The sequence below is a fragment of the Ranitomeya variabilis genome, chromosome 2, assembly GCF_051348905.1.
Source record: "Ranitomeya variabilis isolate aRanVar5 chromosome 2, aRanVar5.hap1, whole genome shotgun sequence".
Taxonomy (NCBI): Eukaryota; Metazoa; Chordata; class Amphibia; order Anura; family Dendrobatidae; genus Ranitomeya; species Ranitomeya variabilis.
Genome location: NC_135233.1, coordinates 656112186 through 656129309, shown reverse-complemented (window position 1 = coordinate 656129309; position 17124 = coordinate 656112186). Strand labels below are relative to the sequence as shown.

Genomic DNA, 17124 nt, shown 5'->3' with positions numbered 1-17124 from the left:
GCTTGAAGATCATACAGTACTATGTCAAAGGCCCAATGACACTGGGCAATTCTATCCCATATTCAATCAACATGTTATTTGGGAAGTTCTTTTGTTCTTGCAGCTGAATATCACTGCGTTACCGGCACTCTCTCTATGACCATGCATTAGAAATGCTCAGATAATCATAGAAGTGGAAGCCTCATGCACACACTGCAGATTTGGGTCAGTATTTTGTATCAATATTTTAAAGCCAACATCAGAAGTGGATGACAGAAAAATAGATAAAACAAATTGTTCGGTTTTATTTCCCTTCTGTTTAGGCTCTTTTCCTTGTTTTTACTTATGAATAGTAATAGGCAATACTGATCAAATCTGCAATCTACAGCAGCTTCTGTTTCATAACATGGTCAACCGGTCATGTGTTTGGGAGTTACATGGTCCTAAATGTACGACTGGAATGGAAGCTGTTTTTCTGGACAAAAAATTCAGTTCCTAAGTGAAGTGAATAGGAGATAAGCTGCGGTAGACACTACACAGCTGTACTGTGATGGGTTTAGGGTTCTGAATTTTGGACCCCCATCAATCTGATACTGATTACGATCCTAAGAATAGCTCATCATAATCAAAGTAGTGGACAACCCTTTAAAAAGCACGCCTAACCTTACATAGACAAATTCCAATGATTCAGCATTTTGTAGACCTTATGACACAGCATTTAATTGATCCTTATATAAAGGATCAGTCACTTGCTTGTTGTCCAGTATGTAAATAAGTGACCAGTCATCTTTTAAGAATGTTATTTTTGCCTATGTTGGCTACAATCTGGTGTAGTTCAGAACCTATCTTGGGTAACATGGCACGCTCTACTCTATAATTACATATGGGGGGCAAGATCTGCTGTTTGTCAGTGCTACTAAATGAATCTCAGCAATTTTTCTCAAAATATACGATATTACTCATAGAAATACTGACTTGCACATTGTGGATGAGACAGTAGTTGTAGTATTTTATCTTGCAGAGCTTCAGGAAATTTAAGCAAGCTACAAAAGAAAAAGAATATACATTACAAAACAAAAAGACTTTGCAAATCCAATAAATAAAGGTACATTCACATTGGGAAACTAGTATGCAGCATTTTTTTTTTTTATTTGAATGCATGTATAAAGTATTTTTGTAATAGAGCTTCATTAAAAATTTTGGCCAGCTTCCTTTCTACAGCCTCTATGTACTGCAGTTCTAGACTTCAGAATGTCACAACTCATGGCCGACGCAAGAATATCTGTCTGTATGTGTGGGCCTCAAGTGGTCAAAATGCGGGGACAGTCAAGCTGGTTGTTTTCTGTAACTTCCTTAGGAGTGGATTGGAGTCATGGAAACAACAAAGCAGTAGCGGGGTCCTGACAACCCTTTAATAGAGGAGTGAGCCAAAAACTATGGTAAGGCTGGAAATGGTATCTCTTCTGTCCTGATCCATCTTCTAAGATGAATTACAATCAAAGTTCAACAGTTACAGCTGTGCTGTCAGAAAAGTGCCTTGACAGTTTTCACTTGTTCTGCAGTCTGCTATGTACTGTGATACATTTAGGATGTAGAAAAGAAGCCAAAAGATTTTTGGGGAGGTCCCAAAAAGTGCATTATTTTTATTTATTTTTTTTAAAGTCTCAAAGTGTATTAATCTTTTATAAAAGTGACAGACAAGTATTGGAGAATAAATTATCAGGTTAGTGATGTTTTCCACCACTGTTGCACCTAAACCTACTGGGACATTTTTTTTTTTTTTTTTTAATCTAAATGTATGTATTTGGGGCTAAAAAATTATATTACAATTGGGTTTTATTAAAATTATTATTTATTATTATTCTGTCATAATGGGCTCATTGAAAGATTCTGATTTAACTCATTCTGCAGCCAGCAATAGACAGTGTACCAAGGCTATAGATGACAAGCAGTGAAAATTCTGAAAGAAACCCAATTGGAAAAATAATTTTTAACTGCTTTTATGACATACGTCATATGCCGTTTCCCTGTTTAATAAGGCTTGTAAATCGAACCAGCATCTTTGCCGGCAGATGATGGTTGTGATAATCAGCAATCAACTGTCTGTAACAACCACTAACAGCCAGGAGTGGAGCTCTGCTGTGAACTTGTCAATCTGTGACAGCGGAACTTACAGCGTGGAGGCGGGGGGGTGCGCCGTTTTGTGCTCCCATTACATATTTGTGGGGTGCCGATGTGTTGTCATGATGGCCTGGAGTCTGCTAGCCCCTAGCTGGTGCTCTTAGGGGACTGTGCTTTTTCATGCATACAATAATATTGTTTTAAGTATATTTTTTTTCACCACTTAAAACAAAAACTCTGCATGTTTGGTATGTCTGGAATCGTACAGACCTGAAGAATTATACTGTCGGGGGTCAATTTCACCATAAAATGAACGCTGTAAATACATAACTGTGTTTTTTTTTTGCCATTTCGCCACTAGTATTTGTTTTCCCATTTTACAGTACGTCACATAATAAAATGAATGGTTTCATTAAAAAGCACAACTCATTCTGCAAAAAACAAGCCTTCACATGGCTATGTGGAAGGAAAAATAATAATAAAAAAAGAGTTAGGACTAACTAAACTAAAAATGTCCCCAGATCTGGGCAGCCCCTGGTACTTGCCGCCATATTTATCATGTCATTTATCTAATGCTAGTTTACTACCCCAAGTCAATTTCTGGGTGGCAGATGTACTAAAGCTGGTACAGTCTCCCCGACAGGTGCAGTCAGTGGCAGGTGCAGTCAGTAGTGGCCGGTGCAGTCAGTAGTGGCCGGTGCAGTCAGTAGTGGCCGGTGCAGTCAGTAGTGGCCGGTGCAGTCGGTGGCCGGTGCAGTCGGTGGCCGGTGCAGTCGGTGGCCGGTGCAGTCGGTGGCCGGTGCAGTCGGTGGCCGGTGCAGTCGGTGGCCGGTGCAGTCAGAGGCCGGTGCAGTCAGAGGCCGGTGCAGTTAGTGGCAGTGAGACTCAGATGCAGTCAGTGGCAGAAGATCAGTGGCAGCAGAAATCAGTGGCCAGTGCAGTCAGTGGCCAGTGCAGTCAGTGGCCGATGCAGTCGGTGGCAGGTGACCGATGCACGCAGGGTATGGAGAAGAGCTGGCCACCAGGGCTGTTTTTAGTTGCCTTTGTGGCCAGGCGTTTTCTAGCTGTGCTATGTCCATGACAGAGGAGGAATAATGCAGCCTGCCTGTGTGTACAGTGCCCAGAATATTACACCGTCCACCTCAGTATGCGGAGTGATGGCGGATCATGCACAGCTCCCATATATATCTACCTCGCGGCCGCTCCTCTGTGTACAGGTCTATGACGATGTCCCCCAGGGTGGTCTCCAGGAGGACCGCCATCATACCAGCACTGGAGTCGCGCACAATCTACAGTACACTGGGAGGCGCTGCAGTGACGTCACCGACACGCGCCCGTCCCGTCTCACAAGTCGTGGTCCAATGGCAGGAAGAGGGCGGGGCAATGGGATTGGCATTTCCCTTTCTAGGCCACGCCTCCTCAGCACCCGTATGTTCGGGAAGATGGTGCGGTGTGGGCCGTGTGCAGGGCCCTGGTGCCTCTACCTGCCCGTGGTGACCCTTCTCCTAGCCCTGACCGGCCGCGCTCAGGAGTATGGCATCCAGACACGTGTGCAGGTAAAGGGGCGGCAGGTTGTTATTGGCAATGTGTCAGCACAGTCCTGCCCAGGCTGTGCTGGTATGTAACGGACCTCTGTGACTAGTGGCGCCCTCCCCACAGATACATTTAGGAGGGGCTTTCCGTCTATACTGCCCCATAGAACTGCCATAAGTTACACGGACATTGTTATGTTCCCCCTCCTCCACGTGATCCCAATTTGCGGCCCCCCCCCCGCTTGTCATTCATGCTCGTGTTCTATGTGTCATCTGGCTTTTTGGGCTCCACAAAAAATGGATGAAGGTTTTTTAAACCTGCCCTAGAAACCGGTCCATGAGAAACGCCGGCCGTTCTTCACACCTCTGTATACAGTACGACACGTACGTGATAAACCTGTGTCGGTACCATCAGTGTGTCATCAGTGTACGGACAGGGTGTCCATCTTTACCGTCAGTGTACGGACAGGGTGTCCATCTTTACCATCGGTGTACGGACAGTGTGTGTCCATCTTTACCATCAGTGTACGGACAGTGTGTCCATCTTTACCATCAGTGTACGGACAGGGTGTCCATCTTTACCATCGGTGTACGGACAGTGTGTGTCCATCTTTACCATCAGTGTACGGACAGTGTGTCCATCTTTACCATCAGTGTACGGACAGTGTGTGTCCATCTTTACCATCAGTGTACGGACAGTGTGTCCATCTTTACCATCAGTGTATGGTCTGTGTGTCCATCTTTACCATCGGTGTACGGACAGTGTGTCCATCTTTACCATCAGTGTACGGACAGTGTGTGTCCATCTTTACCATCAGTGTACGGACAGTGTGTCCATCTTTACCATCAGTGTATGGTCTGTGTGTCCATCTTTACCATCGGTGTACGGACAGTGTGTCCATCTTTACCATCAGTGTACGGACAGTGTGTCCATCTTTACCATCAGTGTACGGACAGTGTGTGTCCATCTTTACCATCAGTGTACGGACAGTGTGTGTCCATCTTTACCATCAGTGTACGGACAGTGTGTGTCCATCTTTACCATCAGTGTACGGACAGTGTGTCCATCTTTACCATCAGTGTACGGACAGTGTGTGTCCATCTTTACCATCAGTGTACGGACAGTGTGTGTCCATCTTTACCATCAGTGTATGGTCTGTGTGTCCATCTTTACCATCGGTGTACGGACAGTGTGTCCATCTTTCCATCGGTGTACGGACAGTGTGTGTCCATCTTTACCATCAGTGTACGGACAGTGTGTCCATCTTTACCATCAGTGTACGGACAGTGTGTCCATCTTTACCATCAGTGTACGGACAGTGTGTCCATCTTTACCATCAGTGTACGGACAGTGTGTCCATCTTTACCATCAGTGTACGGACAGTGTGTCCATCTTTACCATCAGTGTACGGACAGTGTGTGTCCATCTTTACCATCAGTGTACGGACAGTGTGTCCATCTTTACCATCAGTGTACGGACAGTGTGTCCATCTTTACCATCAGTGTACGGACAGTGTGTCCATCTTTACCATCAGTGTACGGACAGTGTGTCCATCTTTACCATCAGTGTACGGGCAGTGTGTCCATCTTTACCATCAGTGTGTCATCTATATTTTTCATGGATGAATAAAGAAATGCATAAATTCTAAATCTTCTCTTATACTCTGCAATGTTAAGCTGCACACAGATGCCATCCGAGTACTGTACACTTTTTTTCGAAAACCCATAGACTTGTATTGGCCATTGCCATCCGTGCTGCCGGGAAAAGACTGACATGTCCCCGTACGTTTTGCTCAGACACACGATTCGTGTAAAAGCATGGCTATGTGCACAGCAGTGTAGATTATAGTGGGTACATGTAGCCGTGAAAAATATGCATACGCCACGTACTGCAAACACGAACATGTGAAGCCTAAGTGAGAGTCTGGCTGCAAACCATCTGACCACTAACAGCAATGAACAGATGCGTCAATGGCCCCATAGAAAACATGGCTTCTACATCAGGTCTAAGGGATCATTCAGACATCTGTGACTTTTCATCAGTGTTTAAAGGGAACCTGTCACCTGAATTTGGCGGGCCCTTTTTTCGGTCCGATAGGCGGTGTTTTCGGGTCTTTTATTCACCCCTTCCTTTCACACTGGCTGCAATATTGTCTTGAAGTTGATTCACTTTCCTCCGTAGAACACGCCTGCGCAAGGCAATCTTGCCTTGCGCACGTGCAGTATGCTTTGCCCAACTGCGGGCAAAGCCGAAAAGCATTAGTGCGCATGCGCCGGCGCACTATGTCCCGGAACACAACCAAATACTTCCGGAACATAGTTCGCCGGCGCATGCGCACTAATGCTTTTTGGCGTTGCCCGCAGTTGGGCAAGCATACTGCGCGTGCGCTAGGCAAGATTGCCTTGCGCAGGCATGTTCTACGGAGGAAAGTGAATCAACTTCAAGACAATATTGCGGCCAGCGGGAAAGGAAGGGGAGAATAAAAGACCCGAAAACACTGCCCATCGGACCGAAAAAAGGGCCCGCCAAATTCAGGTGACAGGTTCCCTTTAATGGCAAAGCCAAGAGTGGAACATACAGAAGAAAACTATAATTGTAACTGACACCTGTTCTGTGTTTTGGAGACACACCAGGTTGGCGTACGTCGGTTTACCTTCTGTCAGCTGACTGCAGTTTCCTGTACAGATGGTCCACGCAAAAAAATAAAAATCATTAGGATACAATTTTTTAAAATAATGGGACCCTATGGGTAACGTATGCAATTGTGTGTCTACTTAGCAGCACGGGTCAAAGGGGTGCCACCACCAACCAGCTTGGATGTTGTATTACTGGTTGGGAGGTCTCTTTACACAGTGTGACATTGTCTAATCAGTGCTAAATGTCCAAGGTCACACCCTTTTGACAACTTGAATGGTAACGCCCACTTGTCAACTGTTTTCTAAGTATTCAGAAAGAATAATAGGAGAACAGCACAACACAGTAACAAGAGAAACTCCTTCAGAATTTACTAAACGCACATGCAGTAGGTGTCGGAAGAAACCCCCATCTTCAGCAATTCTTTACACATCTTTTATTTCCTGTGCGTATTACTTAAGACATAAGGTGACGCTGAATCCATCAGGAATAGAACTGATCTATAACAGAATTATGTGCAATTACATGGCGGTGTCATAGTGTATTGCTAAACTTCATATTGCCAAACACTTTGGAATTTATCGGTGTGTGTGTAAGCCTTTAGTATTGGTGATTCATGGATGCTGAAATTCTGGAAGATTTCCTTAAAGGGAGTCTGTCCAATTCATACTAACCACATCGCCTTGTAACAATACAAATCATTGTGTTAGTCTTTAAATCTGATCCTCCGTTGCCCCCTCCGAAATAACTTTCATTGTAGTATGCAAATAAAGGTGGTAAAAGCCTTAGTGCCACATTCCTCCCACTTGTAATAATACTAATTATTACTCCCTCTCCTATCGTAATTGACACAGTGCTGCCTGAAGATAAACCGCTATTATGTGAATGCTGTCCAAGTGCAGGAGACAGCCCACGAACCTGTCTACTTGCTCATTACGTTACTCCATTGAAGTGATAGCAGATGAGACAGCAATGTCAAACGCCAGGAGAGAGTAATTTGTGTGATATCAGAGAACACCGCAATGTAGGAAACGAGGAGAGAGTGATTGTGTTCTGTCTGGAGTACTGAAGTGATAGCAGATGAGACGGCAGTGTCAGACGCCAGGAGAGAGTGATTTGTGTGATATTAGAGGAGACGGCAATGTCAGAAACGAGGAGAGAGTGATTGTGTTCTCCATGGAGTACTGAAGTGATAGCAGATGAGACAGCAATGTCAGACGCCAGGAGAGAGTGATTTGTATGATATCAGAGGACACCGCAATGTTGGAAACGAGGATAGAGTGATTGTGTTCTCTCTGGAGTACTAAAGTGATAGCAGATGAGAATGGCAGTTCAGACCAACAGAGCGGTTGTGCCACTGATCTGAGCTGTGCTCTCTGATGCAGCTTTGCTTCTGCAGAATCCGAGCACGGGGTCACTGAAGCTGCCTGGATGTGTGTTCACACAGCTTGCTAGTTTGCGGTGCTTGCCCAGGAAAGCGACGCTCTAATAGATGGTCAAGGCGGCCATTAGGCCGGCGTCACACTCAGCGTATGTAAATACGGTCCATTTTTTACAGCCGTAATACGCAGAAATGTTCCCAAAATAGTGATCCGTATGTCATCCATAGTCAGGGTGTGTCAGCGTATTTTGCGCATGGCATCCTCCGTATGTAATCCGTATGGCATCCGTACTGCGAGATTTTCTCGCAGGCTTGCAAAACTGACATCTAATGGATTCATGGGCTTAAAGGGACTCTGTCACCTGAATTTTGAGGGAACAATTTTCAGCCATAGGGGCGGGGTTTTTGGGTGTTTGATTCACCCTTTCCTTACCCGCTGGCTACATGCTGGCTGCAATATTGGATTGAAGTTCATTCTCTGTCCTCCATAGTACACGCCTGCGCAAGGCAAGATTGCCTTGTGCAGGCATGTACTACGGAGGACAGAGAATGAACTTCAATCCAATATTGTAGCCAGCGGGTAAGGAAAGGGTGAATCAAACACCCGAAAAACCCGCCCCTATGGCTGAAAATTGTTCCCTCCAAATTCAGGTGACAGAGTCCCTTTAAATGTTCGTTAAAACATATATACAGTCTCTCTCTCTCTAGATAGATGGAGAGATATATATATAGAGAGAGAGAGAGAGAGAGAGAGAGAGAGTGTGTGTGTATATGCATATATATATATATATACACACACACACACACACACACACACACACACACACACACACACACACACACACACACACACACACACACACACACACACACACACACACACACACACACACACACACACTAACTATATATATATATATATATATATATATATAGAGAGAGAGAGAGAGAGAGAGAGAGAGAGAGAGTGTGTGTGTATATGCATATATATACACACACACACACACACACACACACACACACACACACACACACACACACACACACACACACACACACACACACACACACACACACACACACACTATATATATATATATATATATATATATATATATATATATATATATATATATATATATATATATATATATATATATATATATATATATATATATATATATATATATATATATATATATATATATATATATATATATATATATATATATATATATATATATATATATATATATATATATATATATATATTCATTTCTAGATTGCAGAAAAGCCGGTAATTCAATTGCTGGCTTTTCATTTCTCCTTCACAAACCCGACAGGATATGAGACATGGTTTACATGCAGTAAACCATCTCATATCCCTTTTTTTTTTTGCATATTCCACACTACTAATGTTAGTAGTGTGTATGTGCAAAATTTGGGCGCTGTAGCTTGTAAAATAAAGGGTTAAATCGCGGAAAAAATTGGTGTGGGCTCCCGCGCAATTTCCTCCACCAGAGTGGTAAAGCCGGTGACTGAGGGCAGATATTAATAGCCTAGAGCGGGTCCATGGTTATTGGCCCCCCCTGGCTACAAACATCTGCCCCCAGCCACCCCAGAGAAGGCACATCTGGAAGATGCGCCTATTCTGGCACTTGGCCTCTCTCTTCCCACTCCCCTGTAGCGGTGGGATATGGGGTAATAGAGGGTTAATGACACCTTGCTATTGTAAGGTGACATTAAGCCAGATTAATAATGGAGAGGCGTCAATTATGACACCTATCCATTATTAATTCAATAGTACGAAATGGTTAATAAAACACACACACATTATTTAAAAGTATTTTAATGAAATAAAGACACAGGGTGTTTTAATATTTTATTATACTGGTAATCCACCTGAAGACCCTCGTCCTGTAAAAAAGGTAAAATAAAAAATCAACAATATCCCATACCTTCCGTCGTTCATTCAGTCCCACGATGTAAATCCATCTGAAGGGGTTACATCATTTTACAGCCAGGAGCTTTGCTAATGCAGTCACTCCTGTCTGTAAAATGTTGTGAATGAAGGTAATGCAGGGGAATGTCCTGTAGTTACCTTGAGTTGCGGTGATGCGCCCCCTGCTGGATGTCCTCATACGAACTCGAGCGTGAGAACTTTTCCAAGGCTCGAGTTCATATGAGGACATCTGTTGTGAATTCTGCTCTTGGGCTCCCTCCGGTGGTTGTTGGTGGTAGTGCAGTTGTCTTGGGGTTGTAATCCAGGGCAGGTGTTTCTGCTGATTGCAGCTCTACTAGGTATTTAGGTTTGCAGGATCCAGGAGTCCTTGCCAGTTGTCTACTATTGTTATTGGAGGGATTGCATCTCTCTCTGGCTCCTCATGCCCTGCTGCCAATTCAGCTAAGATAAGTGTCTGTTTTTTTGTCTCTGTGCACACATGCAGTGTGCTTTGCAATTCAGTGCAATTCATTGTGTTTTTGTCCAGCTTAGGCTACGTTCACATTTGCGTTGTGCGCCGCAGCGTCGGCGCCGCAGCGCACAACGCAAACAAAAACGCGGCAAAACGCACGCTAAAACGCTGCGTTTTGCGCCGCATGCGTCGTTTTTGCCCGCAAGTTGGACGCAAAAAAAATGCAACTTGAAGCGTTTCTTGCGTCCAACGCTTGCGGCCATGCGGCGCAAAACGCAGCACAACGCATGTCCATGCGCCCCCATGTTAAGTATAGGGGCGCATGACGCATGCGGCGCCGCTGCGGCGCCCGACGCTGCGGCGCTGACCGCAAATGTGAACGTAGCCTTAGACTTTGTTTGGATTTTTCATTCATGCTGGATTCTCAGGAGATGCAGATATACTTTCTATGTCTTTAGTTAGATGTAGAATATTTGTATTATCTGCTGTGGATATTTTTAGGATTTTAATACTGACCGCTTAGAATTCTGTCCTATCCTTTTCTATTTAGCTAGAAGTGCCTCTTTTGCTAAATCCTGTTTTTCTGCCTGCGTGTGTCTTTCCTCTTAAACTCACAGTCAATATTTGTGGGGGGCTGCCTATCCTTTGGGGTTCTGCTCTGAGGCAAGATAGAATTCCCATTTCCATCTATAGGGGTATTTAGTCCTCCGGCTGTGTCGAGGTGTCTAGGACGTGTTAGGTACATCCCACGGCTACTTCTAGTTGCGGTGTTAGTTTAGGGTTTGCGGTCAGTACAGTTTTCCATCTACTCCTGAGAAAGTCTCTCATGCGGCTCCAAGGTCACCGGATCATAACAGACATCCAGCAGAGGGCGCATCACCGCTACTCAAGGTAACTACAGGTCATTCCCCTGCATTCCATTCATTCCCGGGGGTTTTACAACCAGGAGCACAGCTGCCTTAGCAGAGCTCCTGGGTGTAAAATGATTTAACCCCTTCAGATGATTTACATCGTGGGACGTTCAAGAATGACGGAAGGTATGGGATATTGTTGATTTTTTATTTTTCCTTTTTTACAGAACGAGGGTCTTCAGGTGGATTAAGAGAATAATAAAATATTACTACACCCTGTGTCTTTATTTCATTAAAGTACTTTGTAATAATGTGTGTGTTTTTTTTTTTTTGTTTTTTTTAACCATTTCGTACTATTGGATTAATAATGGATAGGTGTCATAATTGACACCTCCATTATTAATCTGGCTTAATGTCACCTTACAATAGCAAGGTGACATTAACCCTTCATTACCCCATATCCCACCGCTACACTGAAGTGGGAAGAGAGTGGCCAAGTGCCAGAATAGGCGCATCTTCCAGATGTGCCTTTTCTGGGGTGGCTGGGGGCAGATGTTTTTAGTCAGGGGGGGCCAATAACCATGGATCCTCTCTAGGCTATTAATATCTGCCCTCAGTCACTGGCTTTACCACTCTGGCGGAGAAAATTGCGCGGGAGCCCACGCCAATTTTTTCCGCCATTTAACCCTTTAATTTAATAGCTACAGTGCCCAAATTTTGCACATACACACTACTAGCATTAGTAGTGTGGAATATGCAAAAAAAAAAGGGATATGAGATGGTTTACTGTATGTAAACCATGTCTCATATCATATGTCAGGTTTGGGAAGGAGATGGCAAAAGCCGGCAATTGAATTACCGGCTTTTATGATATCTAGCGCTGTATGAAAAATATATATGTGTATATGTATGTGTCTCACTATTATATATACCTATTCTATGTGTGCACATTTATTCAACCTATTCTATTGTCAGTGTGATTTTACTGTACACTGCAATGAATTGCTGGCTTTTCTCTATAACACCGGTGCGTATTTCTCCCAAGTCACACTGCTGGTCCGTGTGTAATCCGTATTTTTCTCGCCCCCATAGACTTTCATTGGTGATTTTTTTGCGCGTTACGGTGACAAATGCAGCATGCTGCGATTTTCTACGGCCGTACAAGACCGTATAATACGGATCAGTAAAATACGGCAGATAGGAGCTGGGCCATAGAGAATCATTGTACCGTATGCAATCCGTATTTTCTGCACCTCTCATACGTCCGTAATATTCGCTAGTGTGACGCCGGCCTTAGCTTTGTCAACGAGCAGTGAGCTATATAGTTAAAAATCCGTGCATTCTTGAAAAGAGATAATTTGAAAAAGAGAGATAAAAAGCATCATTGCTTGCCTTTACAAGCACTTTGCAATTTTAAACAATAAAGACGTTGAGGTTGTTCTTCTGTGACCAAACTAATTTTGACCTTAATGACCAGACCAAATTTCAGAAATCTGACCAGTGTCACTTTGTGGTAATAACTGTTAACATCAACCTATCCCAGTAATTCTGAGACTGTTTTTTCATGACACATTGTACTTTGTTATTGGTAAATTTAGGTTGTGTTTTTTTTTTGTTTTTTTGCATTTTATTTGTGAAAATATCACAATTTTGCCTGAAAATCAGTTTTCAAAATTTCAGTTTTATATACTTAAACCAGTTAGTCATGCTGTACAAAATAATTTAATAAATAATATTTGACATATGTCTACTTTACATTTGCATCATTTTTTTTTTTTTTTTTTTCAGATGTCATTTTATTTTGTTAGGGTATTAGAGAGGTTAGAATTTTAGCATCAATTTCTCATCTTTTCAATAAACTTACAAAACCTGTCTCTTCAGGGACCTATTCAGATTTCGTGGGGACTATGCAGGGCCCATATATTGGAAACTCTCCAAATGTAATACTATTTTAAATACTGCACTCCTCAAATACTTCAAAACTGTTGTCAGGATTTGTTTTTAACCCTTCAGGTTCTGCACAGGAATTAATGGAAAGTGGAGTGAATAAAAAATTTAAATTTTACCTCTAAAATGTTGCATTATCTCCACATTTTTCACTTTTACAAGGGATATAGCGACAAAATGGGCTCAAAATTTGTTACCCACTTTCTTCTGAACACGCTGATACCCCACGTGTGTTCAGAAACCTCTGTTTTAACAAATGGCGGGGCTTGGAAGTCAAGGAGCACTATTGAATTTTGGAACACAAATTTGTCTGAAAGAGATTGCAGGCGACATGTCACATTTGGAGAGCCCGTAAGGTGCCTAAGCAACAGAAAACCCAGACAAGTAACCCCATTTTGGAAACTATTCCCCTCAAGTATTTTATTTGGGGGTATAGTGAGCATTTTGTACCCATATTACACAGAATTTAACATTAGGTCCTCATATTGAAAATTTACATTTCTTTCACAAGTGTTGCTTTAGCTCCAAATTTCTCACTTTTGAAACAGGTAAGATGAATTAGTGAACCCGTACAATTTGTTAACCACTTTCTAATGAGCGCGGCTATACCCCACATGGATTCAAAAAGTTTGAAAACCCCTATAACGTTCTTTTTTGTAAATTATTCTCTCTAAAGTACTTATCTAAGGAGGTAGTGAGTAGTTTGATACCACCATTATTTATGCTGATGCAAAACAAGCTTGAAATTGTTCAATTTGCATTTTTTTCACTGTGATTTTTATGAATCTTTTTTTGTACATTCTGAGAAACACACCTCAAAATTGTATTCCTCTAGTTTTCCATTGTTTAGAAATACATCCAATATAGCACCATTGTGAGTACTGGACACATGGCTGTGCCTAGAATAGATGGCGCAGCGTTTGGTCATTTGGGTAAAATTGAAGGAATTCCAGGACCTATTCAAAGCTTACAGAGACATTGAGCTACTTAAAGGGAACCTGTCACCCCCAAAATCAAGGGTGAGCTAAGCCCACCGGCATCAGGGGCTTATCTACAGCATTCTGTAGTGCTGTAGATAAGCCCCCCATGTATCCTAAAAGATGAGAAAAAGAGGTTAGATTATACTCACGCGGGTGGTCCGATCCGGTGGGCGTCACGGTCCGGGGCCTCCCATCTTCATAGGATGACGTCCTCTTCTGGTCTTCACGCTGCATCTCTGGCGCAGGCGTACTTTGTCTGCCCTGTTGAGGGCAGAGCAAAGTACTGTAGTGCGCAGGCGCCGGGAAAGGTCAGGGAGGCCCAGCGCCTGCGCACTGCAGTATTTTGCTCTGCCCTCAACAAGGCAGACAAAGTACGCCTGCGCCGGAGCTGCAGTGTGAAGACAAGAAGAGGACGTCATCCTATGAAGATGGGAGGCCCCAGACCGCGACACCCATTGAACCGGATCGGGACCGGGACCGCCCCTGGGTGAGTATAATCTAACCTCTTTTTCTCATCTTGCAGGTTACATCGGGGGCTTATCTACAGCATTCCAGAATGCTGTAGATAAGCCCCTGATGGCGGTGAGCTTAGCTCACCCTCTATCTTGGAGGTGACAGGTTCCCTTTAACAAGAAAATCCTTCTAGGAATTATTACTCAGAGCAGAGCATGCCCCTAAAACACATATTTTGATTATATAGTTTGGTATTGTGAACAAAAATTGTCCCGCAATTGTGTATTTTATCGCATGAAGAATAAAATGTACTGGAATGATGAGCAAAATGTGAAGGAAAATGCAGCCAACTATGTGACAAACCTGAGGTTGTTCCAAAGATGAAAGAACACCAGCAGGGCTAGAATGACACGTTTATCTTTCAAAGAGACTAGTTGTACAATGTCTCTTTAGCTCCATCAATTCTTATATAAGGGATGAATGTGCAAAGCAAAGTGCTACCTGCCCGTCAAAGTAGGAACTGCGATGTGCACAAAGCAACCAGTCCCGTAAAGAATTCTCAAAGTATTGTCTGGTATAGGAGGTTCGACAAGAATCATGCAGTAAAGCCTATAGTATAGCGTATAACTAAGGAACAGCCTCATTATTAGAGATCCTCCAATAAAATGATCATGCTCGTCCAGTCATCTGTTTTGTGTGGGAGTGGCAGGGACAAGACGAATAAAAGGTCGCTCTATAAGTCTCCAAACATCCTCAGACTTCAAGGATGCCTCCTATGCCGTTGAGTCAATTAGGAGACACTCAACAATTTTCTGCTGGAACTGAAGGGAAGTAAGCACTCATTGACACTTTTTATGGAGGACGAAGCTGTTAAAGGTAGCAATCTGGGTAAGGTAGATTGCTACCTTATTATAAAAGTCCCTGGTCTTCCACTTCACCAGGTATATTTGCAGCACCTTGTCTGACACATCAACGTCACCCTTAAATTTATAATGGTCTGTAGTGCAGACTGGTTTTTGTGCATCCGTGGTGGCACCCCTGTCTGACGCCTTCAGTGTGATCGGCATGTACATGTCTATCTTGTTGTTCTATTTCACTGCCAGAAGTTGGTCACTTGCCAGGGAGAATTACATCCCCTTCTTCAAACTTCTAAACACCAACTGTGATGGAAAGCCTACTTGTTTTTTTCTGACTACAAATACAGAAAATACAAGGGTATTTGCAGGATATATAGAGCGACACTGGTGTGATTGTCAGTGTTCACGTGGCACCCTTGATGTAAACATGTCATGGTTAACTCCCAGATAATTTTATCCGAGGTCTCAATTTTTTGGTGGCTGTTTGGGTTTATTTGGCGGTCCCTAATTTTGTAAATTAGGTTCAAGTCGTACCCTCTTTATGCGCTCACATATTTTGTATAATTTTACACCATATTTGGCTCATTTGGAGGGGATGAATTGGCGGAATGACAGACTGCTCTTGAAACTTATAAGGGACTTGTCAACTGCAACATTTTTCTCTGGGGTATAAGAATTCAAAAATTATTCTTTCAGGTTATGTGCACACGTCCTGGATTTTTCACCTTTTTTTCGGCAGTTTTCCGCTGCAAAAACGCTTAAAAAACGCTTAGGCTAAGTGCACACGTTGTAGAATTGCAGTGGAAAATTCCGTGGCAATTCTGCATCCCTGCCATGGGTATATCGCATGCAGAATTGGCATGCGTATTCCCACTAAACACTAGCGTTTTCCAAGCGATCTGTAGCAATGCTTGGAAAACTGATTGACAGGTTGGTCACACTTGTCAAACAGTGTTTGACAAGTGTGACCAACTTTTTACTATTGATGCTGCCTATGCAGCATCAAAAGTAAAAAGATATAATGTAAGAAAGAAAAAAAAATCGTGATATTCTCACCTTCCGGCGTCCCCCGCAGCCTTCCCGCTCCTCGAAAGCTCGCCATCACAGATCATTTTCGCAAGGCATTACTGGGAACGGGAGCATTGCCAGGAGCAGGAAGGCTGCGGGGGACGCCGGAAGGTGAGAATATCACAATTTTTTATTTTAATTCTTTTTTTAACAATTATATGGTTCCCAGGGCCTGGAGGAGAGTCTCCTCTCCTGCACCCTGGGTACCAACCGCACATGATCCGCTTACTTCCCACATGGTTGGCATAGCCCCATGCGGGAAGTAAGCAGATCAATGCATTCCTATGTGTGCGGAATCCCCGCGATTCTGCACAAAGAATGAACATGTTGTGTTTTTTTCCGGAATGCAATTCCGCCGCGGGAAAAAACGCAGCATGTGCAGAAAAAATGTGGAATGCATTAAAAATGATGGGATGCTTATGTAAGCGTTTTTTTTTTTCTGTGGAAAACGGCAGAAAAAACGCTAAAAATCCTGAACGTGTGCACATAGCCTTACATTAAGCATCCCATCAATTTAATGCATTGCCGCAATTTTTGTGCCCATGTTGCATTTTTTTCCCGCGAAAAAATGCAGCATGTTCATTACCGTAATTTTGTGGATTTTTAGCTGATTTGCCGCTATATTATTGCATTGGGAACCTCCGGAAAAATCTGCAAAAAACGCAAGTGGATTTCCTGCAAAGGAGTCCGGATTAGCTCAGGAAATTTCTCCAGATATTCCTGAACGTGGGTACATAGCCTTAGTAGGGAAGTTGTGGGGAAAAGGAATTGTCGGGATACCACAATGGAGGGGGGACTGCAGAACTTGGTCCTACCTTTTAATGCTTCAGCAGTAGCAACTGACTTTGCTATCATTGGGCTATTGGATCCCTTTGAGGAAGAGGAGTCAGAAGCAGATTCAATTTC

The 17124-nt window shown here is 43.1% G+C and overlaps 2 protein-coding genes across 3 annotated transcripts in view; one reads left to right on the top strand and one right to left on the bottom strand.

The window, feature by feature from the left end:
* The window catches only part of PPIL4 (peptidylprolyl isomerase like 4), a 35263-nt gene extending 31837 nt beyond the window's left edge, over positions 1–3426 (bottom strand). For both annotated transcript variants that reach the window (XM_077289182.1, XM_077289183.1), the window contains exons 1-2: positions 3293–3426; positions 955–1022 (exon numbers count right to left, since the gene is read on the bottom strand). In XM_077289182.1, the coding sequence (XP_077145297.1) occupies positions 955–1022; positions 3293–3365 (141 nt within the window). In that variant the 5' untranslated portion in view covers positions 3366–3426. The remainder of the gene's footprint in view (positions 1–954; positions 1023–3292) is intronic.
* The window catches only part of GINM1 (glycosylated integral membrane protein 1), a 56671-nt gene continuing 42865 nt past the window's right edge, over positions 3319–17124 (top strand). The window contains exon 1 of the mRNA XM_077289184.1: positions 3319–3656. Coding sequence (XP_077145299.1) covers positions 3462–3656 — 195 coding nt within the window. The 5' untranslated portion in view covers positions 3319–3461. The remainder of the gene's footprint in view (positions 3657–17124) is intronic.